The sequence below is a fragment of the Garra rufa genome, chromosome 24, assembly GCF_049309525.1.
Source record: "Garra rufa chromosome 24, GarRuf1.0, whole genome shotgun sequence".
Classification (NCBI taxonomy): domain Eukaryota; kingdom Metazoa; phylum Chordata; class Actinopteri; order Cypriniformes; family Cyprinidae; genus Garra; species Garra rufa.
The window spans coordinates 22,243,510-22,262,688 of NC_133384.1; the positions used below are offsets into that span (position 1 = coordinate 22,243,510).

General features: G+C 33.3%; 1 protein-coding gene across 1 annotated transcript in view; it reads right to left on the reverse strand.

Moving 5' to 3' along the window:
- ctnnd2a (catenin (cadherin-associated protein), delta 2a) overlaps window positions 1-19,179 on the reverse strand; it is a 452,260-nt gene that overhangs the window by 295,152 nt on the left and 137,929 nt on the right. The window contains exons 4-5 of the mRNA XM_073830570.1: window positions 5,679-5,713; window positions 4,836-4,949 (exon numbers count right to left, since the gene is read on the reverse strand). Of these exons, the coding sequence (XP_073686671.1) occupies window positions 4,836-4,949; window positions 5,679-5,713 (149 nt within the window). The remainder of the gene's footprint in view (window positions 1-4,835; window positions 4,950-5,678; window positions 5,714-19,179) is intronic.

The window sequence follows — 19,179 nt, forward strand, 5'->3', positions numbered from 1 at the left end:
TCGAAATTAAGAAAATAAAGCTAAAATGTTTTGAGAATAAAGTCTAAATGTTTTGAGAATAAAATCTAAATGTTTCAAGAATAAAGTCAAAATGTTTTGAGAATGTCATAATATTTTAAGAATAAAGTAGAAATTACAAGAATAAAGTCGAAATTACGAAAATAAAGTTGAAATGTTTTGAGAATAAAGTCTAAATGTTTTGAGAATAAAGTCTAAATGTTTTGAGAATGAAGTCGAAATGCTTTGAGAATGAAGTCGAAATTAAGAGAATAAAGCTGAAATGTTTTAAGAATAAAGTCAAAATGTTTTGAGAATAAAGTAAAAATGTTTCAAGAATAAAGTCAAAATGTTTCGAGAATGTCATAATATTTTAAGAATAAAGTAGAAATTACAAGAATAAAGTTGAAATTACAAAAAATAAAGTTGAAAAGTTTTGAGAATACAATCAAAATGTTTGGAGTATAAAGTTGAAATGTTTCTAGAATAAAGTCAAAATGTTCTGAGAATAAAGTCATAATATTTTGAGAATAAAATTGAAATGACGAGAATAAAGTCGAAATTACAAGACTAAAGTAGAAATTACGAGATTTAAATTGTAATATTTTGAGAATAAAGAAGAAATTATGAGAATAAAGTCAAAATGTTTTGTGAATAAAGTCACACTGTTGTGAGAATAAAGTCGAAATTACGAGAATAAAGTTGAAATTACGAGATTAAAATTGAAATTACGAGATAAAAGTTGTAATATTTTGAGAATAAAGATGAAATTAGGAGAATAAAGACGAAATTATGAGAATAAAGTCAAAATGTTTTGTGAATAAAGTCATATTATTTTAGAATAAAATCGAAATTACGAGTATAAAATCGAAATTACGAGACTAAAATTGAAATGAGATTAAGGTTTTAATATTTCGAGAATAAAGGTGAAATTATGAGAATAAAGTCAAAATGTTTTGTGAATAAAAAGTCATACTATTTTGAGAATAAAATTGAAATTACGAGTATAAAGTCGAAATTACGAGATTAAAATAGAAATTACAAGATTTTAAAATCTGTCAGTTTTATAGCAAAATATGAACAATGTGTCTTGTGTTTTTCACGCTCTTTAATGTAGCAGGACAGCTGTATTCATGCGACTGAATCATCTTTTTGATTACAACAAGACATTTGTTTCATTAAATTACACTGTTACTACAGCAATCTTTCACTCCTCATTAAACAGTGGCAAAACAGCATTTATTGTTTTAATATTGTAATAAAATGGACAGAATTTGAAACCTGAGACTTTGTTTCATATCAAAAGTAACAAAGCACAAAGCTTATTGCGATTTATTGGATGGGAGGCAGTGCTACAATCTTCCATTCATTAACTGAAAACACACTAGACTAATCGATTTATGGGATTTAAGTTGAGAATTGATTTTTTTTTTTAGCCCGTCTTATTTGACTTCAAAATTTTACTTTTAATTCAATGTGTTACTCTGTTTCTTTGTACTTAGGCTACTTGTGAAATTTATTAGCATTATTTGAATGAACGTTGTTTGAAAAGTAAATGCTATAACCATAAACTTCTTTCATCATTTACTCACTCTCACATTAACAGTACATGCCTTTCTTCTGCAAATATTGCTTATTTTGAAGAACTCCAAATGATATTGGATTTCCATTGTATTATATATTCTTCTGTGTTCTGCAGAAGAAATGAAGTCACACGGGTTTGGAACGACATGAGGGTGAGTAAATGATTGACAGACTTTTCATTTTGGGAGGAATTATTTCTTTATCAGAGTTTATTTGCATATAATGGAGATGTATTTGCCCATGACAGACAGAATTTTAAGTATATATTTAGAACAGCAGACTTCTGTCCGCTTGTTCTGGCACACACCTTCCACTTCTGCTGGCTTAATTTAACATGGCATGCAGCCAGATGTAGTTTCAGAAAAATGACAAAAATAAAAGTTATTACCATCCCTAAATAAAAAACGCTTTAGGTGCAATGCACAACACAACAGGCAGCCTAATTATCAGAACTGACATCATAAAAGCAATGCATGTAACATTAATCTTGACAGATGTTCTTAGTTATGTTCAGACGCAGATACAAAGTGAGACAAACGGTTGCCATTTACAATTATAGACGTGAAAAAAGACTATTTCCTGATTTTCAATGTGTCAAGGAGATATGGTTAAAATTGCTGCACATTATTCACCTATATAGCTTGTATTCAGTACTTACAAGGATGATATACATCAGTTTATACAACTTTCTGGTCCTTGAATCTGATTGGCTGAGAGGAGTGTGATATTCTAGTGATATTGGAATTCTAACTGTTTGCATCACTCCGCTTGTGGTATTTCTCACAGCGAGTATCATGGTGGCCGCCCAAATCCAGTATACAGTTGAGGTCAAAAGTTTACATGCCCCTTTCAGTTATTGTTTATTTAGTACTGACCTGAATAAGATATTTCACATATAAGATGTGTACATATAGTATAGTCCACAAGAGAAAATAATAGTTGAACTTATAAAAATGACCCCATTCAAAAGTTTACATCCCCTTGATTCTTAATAACGTGTTGTTACCTGAATGATCCACAGCTGTGTTTTTTTTTTTGTTTGTTTGTTTGTTTAGTTATAGTTGTTCATGAGTCCCTTGTGTGTCCTGAACAGTTAAACTGCCTGCTGTTCTACAGAAAAATTCTTCAGGTCCTATAAATTCTCCTCAATCACCAAACAAAAAAACACAGCTGTGGATGATTCAGATAACAACACAGGATTAAGAATCAAGGGGATGTAAACTTTTGAACAGGGTCAAAATAATAAATTCAACAATTATTTTCTCTTGTGGACTATGTAAACATCTTATATGTGAAATATCTTATTCAGGTCAGTACTAAATAAACAATAACATGCATTTTGTATGATCCCTCTTGTTTTGGGAAAATAATTCTGAAAGGGGATGTAAACTTTTGACATGGAATGTAGTTTTACAGGTTTTTAGGTGATAATATAGTTGTTTATACTTCAAATATGTGGTTTGTTAATAAAGATAACGTCTATTTGAAAACTTGCTTCGACATTTTCTAAGATGTGAGCTCCAGGGCATCAGTGGCCATTTAGCACTCATGAACCCGCCAAGAGCAGCCTTACCTCGGCAAGCTCTTCTGGAATTTCCCAATAGCTATGATGTCTCTATAGTGGTAAAAAAAAAAACATGAATCCATCCAAAATTTGAATCCATGGCGGAAGGAAGTAGTTCCATACAAAATAAGGTTTTTCAAGACACTTTGGTGTTGTTTTTTATATATTTACACACTCATGCCATCGAACTGTTGTATAAATGCAATATCACACTCGCAGCCGTTATTATTTATTTTGCATGTCAGATGTTTTTGCATCAATACATTTCATTCATTAAGTTTCACCGTAAACGTGGAACACTGCCAAAATGCATTTTTGCAGAAAAAATATGATTCCTTTTACAATTTTCAAGCATTTATATAAGCCACACTGTGGCTTTAAGTATGTCTGACAACATATTCGAAATATATTTGTGCACCTTGTAAGAGGAAAGAACAGAGACATTTTCTCAAACATAATTAGAACAACTGTGTCATTTTTGAGATTAGAAATGTTCTGCAATTGTGTACAGAGTCAACATTCTTCTTTTTTTTCTGCCGAAAGGCTCTGTCTGGAAATACTTTCATATTATTGCAATAACTACCACTAGATTCCTTGATGCTCCAGTTACCATATGCACTGTCAATATTACAGCTGCCATTTAGAAACACACCCTTTTTTCAAAACCCCGCCCTCTTATATATATATATATATATATATATATATATATATATATATATATATATATATATATATATACACACACACTGTGACGAGTCGGCTGCCTCCCCCCTAAATATCATCACTACCCCGTCCCTTATTCGCCGCCCTTCTCCAGGCTCCCGACGGGAGTGGGTGTGTAGGGGAGAGGAGGGGCGCGAAAACATCCCGGGCTGGCGGCGTGTGATGGGGAGCACCTGAATGGAATGAAGCCTCATCACCGCCGCTGTTTAAATGCCGAGCGCGCCTCTCCTCAGGAGACCGGTCTCTCCCCCGTGCATGCACGCTGGTGTCCTCGTGGGTCCAGGAAGGGGTGAAGAGGAAGCCAGCGCCGCCAGAGGACGAGCAGCCGGACCCCGTGTGTCCGGACGAACGCCGCACCCGTTAGTCGGCTGACGGGCCAAGTTGTCGGGCCGTCGAATCCCCCGAGAGTGCCGCAGAGCAGCAGAAGGAGGACGTTGCTGCCAGAGATGCCGCCGCCCCTCGCGCTCCGGACCTAAGCGGGGAGCGCGTGCGGCCGCCGGGATCCGCCCCTTACCTGGACCCTTCCCATTTGAACACTGCCCCTCCTTCACGGAACCCCCTTCACAACGAGGACACCAGATCCCCCGTTTATTTGGACACTTTTATTTCCCCTTTTGGACACTTTTCTTTCATTTTCTGTTTAATAAAAGCCTCTCCGAGGCCTGACGCCACACCCACTGTGTCTGTCGTTCGTCCCTCCCGCCACAATACACACACACAAACACACACATATATATATATATATTTATATGCTCCCTTGCTGATGGACAGTAAATGCTCTTCTTTCAAATGAATGTAGACATCAATAATGGGACTCTCTCAGCCAGGTTGTCAAGTTGAAATCAATGGTGAAAATCTCTTTGTTAATTGGTAGGATTAGGCTTTTGTTTCTTTAATGGCACTCCAACATAAAGCAAACTCAGGCACTCCAAAAACAGTTGAACAAGCAATTGCAATGGCTACTCACTATCTGTGGTGTATTCCTGATGATCCAAGATCCCAGACTCCTGTAGGGAGCGGATACATGAATCCACCAGTTCCAGCCCTGTGTTTAGTTCCTCCTCAATGTCTTTCTGTCCATCTGGGAAAAACAGGGAGGAGGTTAATCATGCGTACACTGCAAATACTTCCTGAAGCCTCATTCGTCACACTTGGGCTCTGACCTTCTGACCTTTTCCTATCACCTGCTCACTAAGCATCCAAACAGGCTGAGATTGAACTTAATTGGCTGTTTGGATGACCCTGTTAACCGGCGTGCTGCTTGTTCTGTGTCAGAACCGCCTGCCAGCTCTTCCAGGGCCAGGGTGGTGTAATTTGCCAAGGGATAAAGGGTTACACAAGCTCCCTAAGACATAAGATTAACCTCTCAACTGGAGCAGCACCCGCATGGCCAGAGAGCAGGATGCTAAACTAGGATTCGTCACTCTTTGGACACATATGAGAGTGACGCAGATGACAAATGTGTTGGGTTAAAGATGATTAAAGCAAGCACACTAGAACTGCAACAATGAATTAGTAAAACAGCTAAAAATAGATAATGAAAATACTCAATAATTAATTTTAAATAATCATGTTACTTTAAAACCTGTAAATTGTAATCTACATATTTAAAACTTATTTCATTCTTTCATCCAGACCAATATTACGTGTACAACACATTTTACAACTGTTCGAATACTGAATTTCATAAAGATGATGCAATAATCTCGCATGCTGCAGCAAAACTAATTCAATGTAGTTATGAATTTCTTTACCAAAAAAAAGGCTGACAGCAAAATTTCAAAAATCATTAAAAAAATATGACATTTACCTTGGGTATTCCAGCGATACTGCTCATCGGCTGAACTGCAAATAAGAAAAACAACAGTTTGAGTCACTCTCACAATCATATTTCATATACCAGCATGTTTATGCATACTGCTCAAAGTAACAGTGATGTAAATCCTGTTGAAAAAAATATTAGTACATCCTTGCTGACTAAAAGTATTCAAGAAAGTAAACTAAAAGAAACCAAGCACAGGTGAGTTGATTATATGAGTGTGCTATAATAACAAAAAATTACATCTCATTATTTTCTGGAATTTTGTCGATAAGTGACTCCCAAACCTTTTAATATTTTTTTATATTCTGTGCAGTGGTTAGTTTGCAGGAGTAACAGAAATGAACTTTTCTAATAAGTTTACCTTGATGTTTACCTTTTATAGGCATTTTTTACCTGTTTTTTCTAACTTAATTAAATGTATGGATCATCTTTTGTGTGAAATTCTTAAATTTAACCAATAAATTCAAATAGTAAGACACTACAGGACTGTTACCAATTAAATGAAATCAGTATCAACAAGATTAGTGTTTGCAACACAGAGATAACACAGAATCTGAATGCAGTTAACCTGCAGTTACAAATAAGAAATGTTCTGATGTAAAAAAACAACAACAACTAATCATTCAATACTGATATTTGAAATGATTTTGGAAAAAAGGGGAAACTATACTTTAAATAAAAACATAAAATCAGTAGGTGGCAGCAAATAAAAATTACTGCTTGAGTGAGTCATTGATATGACCCCCATATGACTGTAAAGCGCTTTGGGTGTACGGCAATACACAATTAAAGCGCTATATAAATGCATCATTCATTCATTCATTCATTGAGTCATTCATTCAACCGATTCATTCAAATGGTTGTCGTGTGTTGCTCGACAGTGCAGTTCTGCATTTTCGTTGACGAAATAGAGCAAAAACTGGAACTGTTGTGTCTAAAATGTAAGTCAATTAATATTAACTTCTTGTTTACTGGACTGTTTTATAAAATCAATGCAATCATATTTGGAGAAAAAACTGTACTCTTCATGTGATATTACATGACATAAATATAAAAGACATATAAAAGTCATATTGGGGTGTATTTGCCCTCTTATCTTGAATTTTGTGGGAATTCTAAATGTATTTTAATAGGCTAAATCACACAGTGAAAGCGTGAACTCTAAATGTGCAGTAGTCTAACCTACATCTCATAGTTTTTTCATACATTAAATAATGTCAAAAAGCATATTGTTTGCAGTGTATGTTTGTAGATGATATATATTGCATACCCCTAGTTACCCCTTTATATTTAATACCCCTTTATTTTAATTCAAATAGACCTACTACAGTGCCTTGCGAAAATATTCATACTCCTTCATTTCTTTCAAGTTTTATGTTGCTGCCTTATGTTAAACTGCTTTAAATTGCTTTTCTCCCCACATAAATTTATTAAAAATAAAAAAACTGAAATAAGTACATTGCATAAGTATTCATACCCTCATAACTCAGTACTTAGCTGAAGCACCTTTACAGTCTATCTGCTATTCTTTATCTCACTTCTTCACCTCTCAAGCTCTGTCAGGTTGGATGGGGACAGATGCACATTTTCGGGTTTCTCAAGAAATATTTGATAGGGTTCAAGCCCAGGCTCTGGCTGGGCCACTCAAGGACATCCACAGAGTTGTCTATAAGCCACTCTTGCTGTGAGCTTAAGGTGAACCTTCTGCCAAGTCGAGGTTCTAAATGCTCTGAACTGGGTTTTTATTAAGGCTATCTCAATATTTTGGTGCACTGAGCTTTTCTTCTACTCTGATGAGTCCTTCAGCCCTACTACTGAAAAACAGCCCCACAGCATGAGGCTGCTACCAACACACTTTACTGGGATGTTACTCTGCAGGCGATAAGCAGTGCTTGGTTTCCTTCAAACATGATGCTTGGAATTGAGGTTCATCAGACCACAGAATCTTGTTTCTCATAGTCCTTTAGATGCTTTTTGTGAAGTGTGTGTTCATGTGTCTTCACTGAGGAGAGGACTGACTCTGGCCACACCTCCATTAAGTCCAGATTGGTGGAGTATTGCAGTGATGTTTGTCCTTCTTTAGGTTTCTCTTATCTCCACATATGATCATGGAGCTCAACTAGAGTGACCACCAGGTTCTGGTCACTACTCTAACTAAAGCCCCTCTCCATCAATTGCTCAGTTTGGCCAGGAAACCAGCTCTAGGAAGAGTTGTGGTTGTTTCAAACTTCTTTTGTTAAGGGTAACAGAGACTACATGCTTCTGTGAACCTACAATTCAGCAGAATTTTTCTGTACTCTTTTCCAGATGTGTGACTTGATGCAATCCTGTTTCTGAGCTCTACAGGCAGTTTTTTTCTTTCTTTTTTTACATCAGGGCTTGGATTTTGCTCTAATATACATTTTCAAATCTTAGACCTTTTATTAAGACATGTGTGCCTTTCCAAATCATACCCATTCAACTGAATTTGCCACAGGTTAGCTTCACTCAAAGTGTAGTAACATATACAAGCAATATGAATGCTCCTGAGCTAAATTTCAACTGTCCCAGATAATGGTATGAATACTTATGCAATGGAAGTTTTTTATTTTTAATAAACTTGCAAAGATTTTAAAAATGTTTTTCTTTGCCATTATGGTGTATGGAGTGTAGACTGATGTGGAAAAAAGTAATTAAAAGCAGTTTAACATAAGGCAGCAACATAAAGTGGGAAAAAATTAAGGGGTACGAATACTTTCACAAAGCTCTGTAGCTTTGTGTTTTAGTCTGCAACTCTCTTCCCAGCATGCAAAGATGACATAAATTATTTCTATGGTTATCTGACATTTGCTAGTTTGATGTTATTTGCATTGCTGTTTATGATGTTCACATTTATTAACTTGCGATGTCAAGAGTTTGTTTCCATAATAAAATGATATTTCAGATTCAGTGTTGAGGTCTGTGTGTGTGGCATTTTAAGGTATTTTTTTGCCTCATGAGTATTCATGTGATATTGTTAATAGACTTCAACACTTCAATCCCCATGACATTTGCTCATAGAAAACAAACCATATAAAAACATGCAAATAGCGGGAACAATTTGCATAGAGTCTGATATTTACAAATTTTAATAAAGGCAGATATATCAAGTAATATCAACTTTTAACACACAACATTTAAACTCAAAAGCCATACAAACAGTTACCTTCATTTTCTAAGTTCACTTTTTCAGTGTAAATACTGTATGATGCATAGTTTATGATTCAAGCATTTGATGTTCTTTCTCTCTGCCTGATACAGTAGAATTGAAATGTAAGAAAATAATTGCGTAGCCTCAACAACTCTCATCTCATAACAACCCAACATCGCTGGCAGGAAACTACAGCAGGCTGGGGTGAACCGAGGGTGCCACTTCACACGAATGCAGATTTATTTTCCCGCTCTCCCAGATCTCGGATCAAAGGTTAAGCGGGATAACGCTTCCCACCCTTTAGACCATCATTATTATAAAGATTTCCTATTAATACTGAGAAAGAATACAAATGACGTCGTACAGGCACATGGTGGGAATGAGATTGGTGCAGAATATTGGATTTCCTGGACTGTGATCGATGCTGCCGGTGCCTGGCTGGGCCAGAGGATGGAAAAAAGAGAGAAAGAGAGAGAATAGGGATGGGGTTGGCTAAAATCAGCTCTGCTGCGGTTGACTGCCCATCTACTGTATAGACGCCTTCAGGCATAGCATGCTGTGACCCATGATCCTCTGCTGCGGCAGCCTGACAAACTGTCAGAGGGTTTCCTGCATCGAAAAAAGTCTATTTATCAGCGGTAGATTGTTGCACTAGGCCTCACAGAAAAACTGTGTGTGTTTACCAGCAAAATGTCCTACCCCCTACGGAAAACTCTTCTGCTGCCCACCGCTGTCCCCCATCATCAGCCAATCATGGCCATTTATTCATTCACTCTGTCCTACAGCTGCATTAAACAGCAGGCATTGAGAACATATACCTAAAAAAGTGGAAACGGCAGGGGTGACATTGGAGTGACGAGAGATATTTACAGCGTGTGTCCTTGTTCAAAGACCAAGGGGATCGAGCTATAAACTATAAACAGCAAAGAAAAGACGTCTGGGTCATTTCTGAATTTGAATGCAGAGGAACCTGCATGGTCACAGAAGACGACGTAGCAGGAGATTATGCAAGACAACACTTTTTTATACTTTAAAATACACAAAGATTCACTGAGGCTGTGAAGAAGACCTGTTTCATGTGTGTATTGAATCTAGCAGCAAGTAAATAAAAGATCACAAGAATCGACTGAATTTAGAGCTGGTTTTTGTTGTTCTCCACTTTTTATTTTTCAACAGAAAAACACAAACTATTGATTTTCATGATGCTTGGTTCTGTTAAAGGGATAGTTCAACCAAAAATGAAAACTACTCCATTGATTTACTCACCCTCAAGCCATCCTAGATGTGTATGACTTTCTTCTTTAAAACAAATACAATCAAATACAATCTGAAGTCGAACAAAGTGCTTCCATCCATCATAAAAAGTACTCCACATGGCTCTGGGGGATCTTTTTCTTACACAAATGCTTTGATTCACTTCAGAATGACTTTATTAACCCCCCGGAGCCGAGTAGAGCACTTTTTATGATGGCTGGATGCACTTTATTGGATGTTAAAATCTCAAAACCCATTGTAAAGGAAGGGTCAGGCCATTTTTAAATATAACTCTGATTGTTTTCATCTGAAAGAAGCCAGTCATATACACCTAGGATGGCTTGAGGGTGAGTAAATCATGGGGTAATTTTAATTTTTGAGTGAACTATCCTTTTAATTGTTCCATTAACTGTTCATCCTTTGATGTGATACTGTACTAAATATTCTTTACAGGGATGACATTGATATGTAATGTTATCAAATTTATGTAATCAACGTAATCTACATACAAATAGTGGAGTATAAAACTACAGTGCCTTGTGAAAGTATTCATACCCCTCGATTTTTTCACATTTTGTTGTTGCATCCTTATGTTAAACTGTTTTAAACTACTTTTTTCCACATCGATCTACACTCCATACACCATAATGACAAAGCACAAACAGGTTTGTAACAACTTTGCAAATTTATGAGAAATAAAAACTGAAATGATTCCATTGCATAAGTATTCATACCATTTAGCTCAGTAACATTCATATCGTTTGTAGCTGTTACTACACTTCGAATGACGTTAACATGTGGAAAATTCAATTGAATGAGTATGATTTAGAAAGGCACACACCTCTCAAAAAAGGTCTAACAGCTAAAAATGCATATCAGAGCAAAAACCAAGCCCTGAGGTCACGATTGCGTCAAGCCACACTTCTGGGAAAGAGTTCAGAAAAAGATCTGCTGCATTGAAGGTTCACAGAACCATGTAGCCTCCATTATTCATAATGGAAGAAGTTTGAAATAACCACGACTCTTCCTAGAGCTAGCCTCCTGGTCAAACTGAGCAATTGATGCAGAAGTGACCAAGAACCTGATGGTCACTCTAGTTGAGCTACATGATCATATGTGGAGATATGAAAAACCTACAGAAGGACAAACATCACTGATCTCAACCGATCTGGGCTTTATGGCAGTGTGGCAAGACTCAATCTTCTCCTCAGTGAAGACACATGAAAACACACCTGGAATTTGCCCAAAAAAAGCATCTAAAGGATCCTCAGACTACTAGAAACAAGATTTTCTGGTCTAATGAATCTCAATTCCAAGCATCATGTTTGAAGGAAACCAAGCACTGCTTATCGCCTGCAGAGTACCATCCCTAAAGTAAAGTGTGCTGGTAGCAGCCTCATGCTGTGGGGCTGTTTTCCAGTGGCAGGGACTAAGGGACTCGTTAGAGTAGAAGAAAAGCTCAACTGAGCGAAATATAGAGATAGCCTTAATTAAAACCCAGTGCAGAGCATTTAGAGCCTCAGACTGGACAGAGGGTTCACCTTTCAACAGGACAATGACCCTAAGCACACAGCAAAAGTGGCTTTTAGACAACTCTGTGAATGCCCTTGAGTGGCCCAGCCACAGCGTGGGCTTGAACCCAATCAAACATTTCAGGAGAAACCTGAAAATGTGGATTTGCCCCCATTCAATATGACAGAGCTTAAAAGGTGAAGAGGTGAGGGGAAGAATGGCAGATAATTGTCAAATGCTTATGTGCAAAGTTTGTTGCATCATACCTTAAAATACTTGAGGCTGTAAAGATGCTTTAGCTAAATACTGAGTTAAGGGTATGAATACTTATGCAATGTAGTTATTTTGAATAAATTTGCAAAGTTGTCACAAACCTGTTTTGTGCTTTGTCACTATAGTGTATGAGTGTAGATCCATGTGGGAAAAAAAGTAATTTAAAGCAGTTTAACATAAGGCTACAACAAGAGAAAACTTGAAAAAATTAAGGGGTATGAATACTTTCGTAAGGCACTGTAACTACTCAACACTATGTAATATTAAAACACTTCTAATATCAATTTATAACTTCAAATCAGTCTAAAACATATGTTTAGATAGGATATAACATATGTTTTTTTTCATACTATAAAAGTCAAAGGGGACCAGTAACTTTTTTGGTTATGTTCTTCTGTGAGAATAACTCAAATTTATAGGTTTGACACAACATGAGAGTTAGTAAACAATGACAGAATGTACATTTTTGGATTAACTGTGCCTTTAAGGAATCAGAATAGTAGCTAATATCATTCGTCAACTTAAGATTCCCATCCCTAATCAAACCTTTTGAGACAAAACCCTTTCTTCAACTTATTGTTTCATCTGATAGATAGCATTATGCCTACAGTATGCGCTATCAACTTCAAAAAAGGAGGCTTTTCTTCAGAAATAGTAAGATGGCAAATTCTACACGTACAGCAAGTTCTGCTGAGGGTTTAGTGAAAGGCCTCTATGTGAACCCCATGAGGACGTTTAGAGCTAGCGCGGTTGGGGAAATATTACCTCTTATGAACGCTTGAGACCAAGCATCTCAAAAGCGAGGGATGGGAGAAAGTTCTCAGCTGACAAAATGATTTTTTCAGCTGCTTGTTTATACAGATTTTTCACTTTAAATAATGCATGAGCCTGGCATCTAAATAATGAAAATGTTGACTTGTTTGAATGGGAAATGGTTCTAATAATCAAGAGCTACTTATATAAGGAACGAATGAATGCGTCTGAAATGGTGGCGTGATTCAATAGAAATGTTTCTGTTTTGTCCTGTCGCTTTGTCAACATCTGAGAGAAAATGACGTCAAGGCATAAACCCTGTGCGACAATTTAGATCATTCCTCTTCAGAAGATCGTTACACTCTCTTAGAGCCAATCAAAAGCGAGGACCGGCGTCAACTGATTATTTTACAGCAGGCCAATATTTGAAATAGGCTGTCTCTCAAACACACTTCATCACACCAACAAATCACTTCCACTCCTTATGGCTTGCGGTTTCATTTCCAAGAGGCTTTAACACACAACGAACTCCGTGGCCTAGCAGATTTCAGCCCGAGATGCTGTCACACACCTTCTGTTCAGATGGATGCACCGGAGCCAGACGCCGGAGAGCACGGCAGCCAGAACCACCGGCATGATTGAGGAGCCTGCAGACCTGTGACAAGGCTTTTAATTGCAACCTGTTGGCAAGCGCAGACGAGCACATGGCCAGAGACAAATGCATGCTGGGATGTATGCAAGTGTCAAAACGAGGCAATGGAGGTGCATTATGGGACATAAATGTGATAAAATGTCATATTCGCTGAATAAAACAGTTCTGCATAGCATTAGGGCTGCATGTTTTGGAGGAAAAAAACACATTGTTATTAGTTTGCTAAATATTGTGATTTTAACTGCAAGTGCAATATGATAAAAATCTGACTTTATGCTTAGATAAAGGCAAAAAAGTAAAACAAAAAAACTAAAACTAGCAAGTGAAGATTCCTCTCATTGGTTTTATTACTAATAACATACTATTATAAACAATTACAATAACAACAACAACAAGAAGATACAACTTATTTAAATTAATACAACAAAAGTAATATTTTTACATTATTAATGTTTGAAATGTTTGTTATTAGATGTATCAATATTATTATTATTATTATTATTATTAATACTTATGCAATGGCAAAAATATTGAATAATAATTATACTAGTTATTATTATTTGTTATTAAATATTATTCTTTTCAAATATTATAATTTCAGTCTTATTATAATAATAATAATGTATTTGAAATGTTTATCATAATTAATAACAATAATCTTTTCAAATATTATAATTTCAGTCTTATAATAATAATAATGCATTTGAAATGTTTATCATAATTAATAACAATAATCTTTATTAATATTATAATTTCAGTCTTATAATAATAATAATAATAATAATAATAATAATGCATTTGAAATGTTTATCATAATGAATAACAATAATCTTTATTATCTATTATTAATAATAAGATTAATAATATTATTAAAATATTACTAAGAATCATATTGTATTTGAAATGTTTATTATTTTTATTATTATTAAATATGATGTTTTATTAAATATTTATAATTTCAATCTAATAATAATAACATTAATACTGTTTATCATAATTAATAACAATAATAATATTATAAAATTACTACCAACAATATTGTACTTAAAATGTTTATTATTATTGTTATTATTATTATTAATAATAATAATAAATAATAATAATAATAATATAAATATTATGCTTTAATAAATATTATATATAATTCCAGTATAATAATAATAATGCATTTGAAATGTGTATTATTATTATTATTACTACTATTATTATTATTATTATGCTTTACTAAATATTATAATTACAGTCATACCAGTATAATAATAATAATAATAATAATAATAATAATAATAATAATAATAATAATAATAATAATAATAATAATAATAATAACAATAATGCATTTGAAATGTTTATCATAATTAATAACAATAAATAATCCTTATAAAATTATTACTACCAATATTATATTAATATTGTATAATAATAATAATAATAATAATAATAATAATAATAATAATGTTTTTTAAATGTTATAATTTCAGTCTTATAATAATAAAAATAATAATAATAATGCATTTGTCTATCATAATTAATAACAATAATCCTAATAAGATTAATAATATTATTAAAATTATTACTACAAATCATATTGTATTTTAAAAGTTTATTATTATTATTATTATTATTATTATTATTATTAAATATTATTATTTATTAAATAATTATAATATCAATCTAATAATAATAATAATAATAATAATAATAATAATAATAACAATAATAATGTTTATCATAATTAATAACAATAATCCTACTAAGACTAATAATATTAGTAAAAAGATTACTACCAATAATATTGTATTAAAAATGTTTATGATTATTATTATTATTATTATTATTATTATCATCAATAAATATTATGCTTTAATAAATATTATATATTATTCCAATCTAATAATGATAATGCATTTGAAATGTTTATCACAATTAATATAAGATTAATACTATTAGAATAATTACTACCAATAATATTGTATTTGGAATTTGTAGTATTATTATTATTATTATTATTATTATTATTATTATTATTATTATTATTATTATTATTAAATATTATGCTTTATCTAATTTTATAATGCCAGTTGTATCAGTATAATAATAATAATAATAATAATAATAACAATAACAACTACAACAACAACACATTTAAAATGTTTAGCATAATTAATAACAATAAATAAATCTAATAAGATTAATAATATTAAAATAATTACTGCCAATAATATTATGCTTGAAATGTTTATCATAACAACTACAACAACACATTTGAAATGTTTAGCATAATTAATAACAATAAATAATCCTAATAAGATTAATAATAGTATTAAAATAATTACTGCCAATAATATTGTGCTTGAAATGTTTATCATCATTATTATTATTATTAAATATTATGCTTTATTAAATATTATACTTTTGGTCTTATCAGTAATAACAATAAATAATCCAAATAAGATTAATAATAGTATTAAATAATTACTACCAATAATATTGTGGTTGAAATTTGTATTATTATTATTATTATTATTATTATTATTATTAAATAGTATGCTTTATTAATTATTACATTTTTATCAGTCTTATTAGTATAATAACAATGCATTTGAAATGTTTATCATAATTAATAACAATAAATAATCCTAATAAAAAATACTACCAATAATATTGTATTTGGAATGTTTATTATTATTATTATTATTATTATTATTATTATTATTATTATTATTATTATGCCTTATTTAATATTATACTTTCAGTCTTATCAGTATAATAATAATAATAATAATAATAATAATAATAATAATAATAATAATAATAATTAATAGTAACATTATTATTTATTTTATTCTTAATTAATATTTTTTCCCAATTTACAATACAATAGTAATATATTCATCTCTTATTTTTTTTTTCATTGTACATTACATTTATTGAAACGAATAAGTCTTTCACAGTTGAATGAATCGCACTAGGCCACTTCATAAATTAGATTTTATTTTGATCATTTGTGCAGCAGCAGACTACATATGAATGCTATTTGTGCCATTCTCTCCCTGTAAACACTTGACACCCTAAAAGCAGTCAAGCCTGACGCACTAAACCATCTGCAGTGTCGCTTTGCCTTGATCCTCTTGACTGACCGCAATAAGTGTGTCTGTGTGTGTGCTCAGATCACAGCAGGCCACGGTCCATCAAGACACCACACAGAATTAGAGGAGTCTAATTCACTTAGATGGATCGCTACACCTTCTACACCCTTCTTTACAGCTGCTCCATTTCGAAAAGCCTAGTTACATCAGAGATTCAGCAGCGCTCGGATAACTATCCGCTACACGGGCCTGCAAGCAAAGTTGTCCTTCAATAAAACATACATTACCCTACCAAATCTAATAAAGCAGCCGTAGTCAGAATAAAAGATGAGACACAATTAACGCCGGCCAAATATAATCCTATCAACTGCAGTAAAACGGCAGCTAAATCAATAACAATTACCGCAAGACTGCGCATCCATACGTTACACATACACTAGACCCAACTAACTGCAATATTAACCTCATTACCACAACATCCATAGTATAAACGCCGACATCCATCCCCGACGGCTCCTAACAAGAAAGAAATGTATCTTTACTCAGCCAAAACTCAATGACTCTCTGCTTGCCAATGTTGGGCGTCTTGTATAACTCACTCTGAGGTCTTGAATAAGATACAAACCCTCTCATTCATGTCTTTGTGGGAATTAGATTCAGTGGACTCGCTCCAGATTGCTTGATTAGAGTGAGACTTTAACTCAGAGACTTTAATTGCCTTCTGCTGCCAGTTCAATTGAAGGGGGCACTATGTTTCTATAGGAAAATCTGCCACATGGCGTCCCACTTACTGTACGTACGGAAAAGGTTAGGTGCCAAACGCTGCGTTCCCATGGTCTAAATACCCATAACTGTACACTGAGTAAACGTTGAGGACATAACTAGCTATAATGTTAGCGCTAGACTGAAAATATTTGGTGTAGAAACAATTTTAACTCAGGAATTGATAGTAAGTTTTACAAATAATTACAAAGAATCGACAAGTAAAGCATTGAATTAAATGCGAAATTCTGAAGTAGAAAGACTGAAATGGTATTTTCTTGTTCTGACTTTTTCTCTTAGAACTGTGAAATATACACTTGAAATTGCAACTTTTAAAGTCAGAACTGTATGAAAGTCAGAACTGTGAGATATAAACTCACAATTGCAGGTTATAAAATCAGAATTGCAAACGCGAGTTTTGTATCTCGCAATTCTGACCCTTTTCTTACAATTCTGACTTTTTCTCTCAGAACTAATAGAGATATTAACTAGCTATTGTGAGTTATAAAGTCAGAATTGCGACATACAAACTCGCTGTGACTTTTTTTCTCACAAATACGAGTCTGTATCTTGCAATTCTGACTTTTTTCTCACAATTCTGATTTTTTCTCTCAGAACTGTGAAATATAAACTCGAAATTGTGACTTTTAAAGTCAGAACCTTATGAAAGTCAGATTTGTGAGATAAAAACTCACAATTCTGACTTTTTCCTCTAAGAACTGTGAGATATAAACTCGCAATTGCAAGTTATAAAATCAGAATTGCAAGATAAAAACTCGAAATTGAGTTTTTTCGCAAATGCGAGTTTTTGTCGCAATTCTGACCCTTTTCTTACAATTCTGACTTTTTTTCTCAGAACTGTGAGATATTAACTAGCAATTGTGAGTTATAATGTCAGAATTGTGACATAAAAACTTGAATGTGACATTTTTTCAGTTTGTATATCACAATTCTGACTTTTTCTCTTTTAGCTGTGAGACATAAACATGCAATTATGAGTTATAAAGTCAGAATTGCAACAAACACTCGCAACTGTGATTTATTTTTGTCACAAATACAAGTCAGTATCTTGCATCTTTTGAATTTTTTCTCACAATTCTGACTTTTAAAGTCAGAACTGTATGAAAGTCAGAACTGTGAGATATGAACTCACAATTGCAAGTTATAAAATCAGAATTGCAAGATAAAAACTTGAAACTGAGTTTTTTTTCGCAAATGTGAGTTTTGTATCTCGCAATTCTGACCCTTTTCTTACAATTCTGACTTTTTCTCTCAGAACTGTGTGATATAAACTAGCAATTGTGAGTTATAAAGTCAGAATTGCAAGATAAAAACTTGCAAGTGTGACTTTTCTCACAAATGAGTTTGTATCTCACAATTCTGAATTTTTCTCTCAGAACTGTGAGATATAAACTTGCAATTGTGAGTTATAAAGTCAGAATTGCAAAATAAAAACTCGAAACGTGACTTTTTTTTGATAAAATAAGATTAAAAACTCACACTTTTCTCACAAATACGAGTTTGCATCTTGCAATTCTGACTTTTTTCACAATTCTGACTTTTTCTATCAAACAATGGGATATAAACTCACTATTTTTCTCGTAATGGCGAGTTTATATCCCATAGTAATTCGCAATGCTGACTTTTTCTTAGCATTGTGAGATACAAACTCGCAATTTCAAGTTATAAAGTCAGAATTGTGTGATATAAACTGATGACTTTTTTTCTTACAAATGCAAGATTTCTTAGAAAATCTCAATTCTAACTATTATATGCAGTTGCAAGTTTATATCTCACAATTCTCAGGAAAAAAGTCAGAATTAAAAAGTTGCTTTTTTAAATGCAGTGGCGGAAACAGGCTTCCATAGAAATCTGAGTTAATATATCTCACAAGTCTTTTTACATCTTTTTTTTTTCTCTAGCAATTCTGACTCTTGGTTTCTGGCAAAGAATCAAAAAAATGGAAGGTAATTAAGATTTCTGGAAAAAAAGGTCAGAATTGTTATAAATAAACTCAGAAATCCA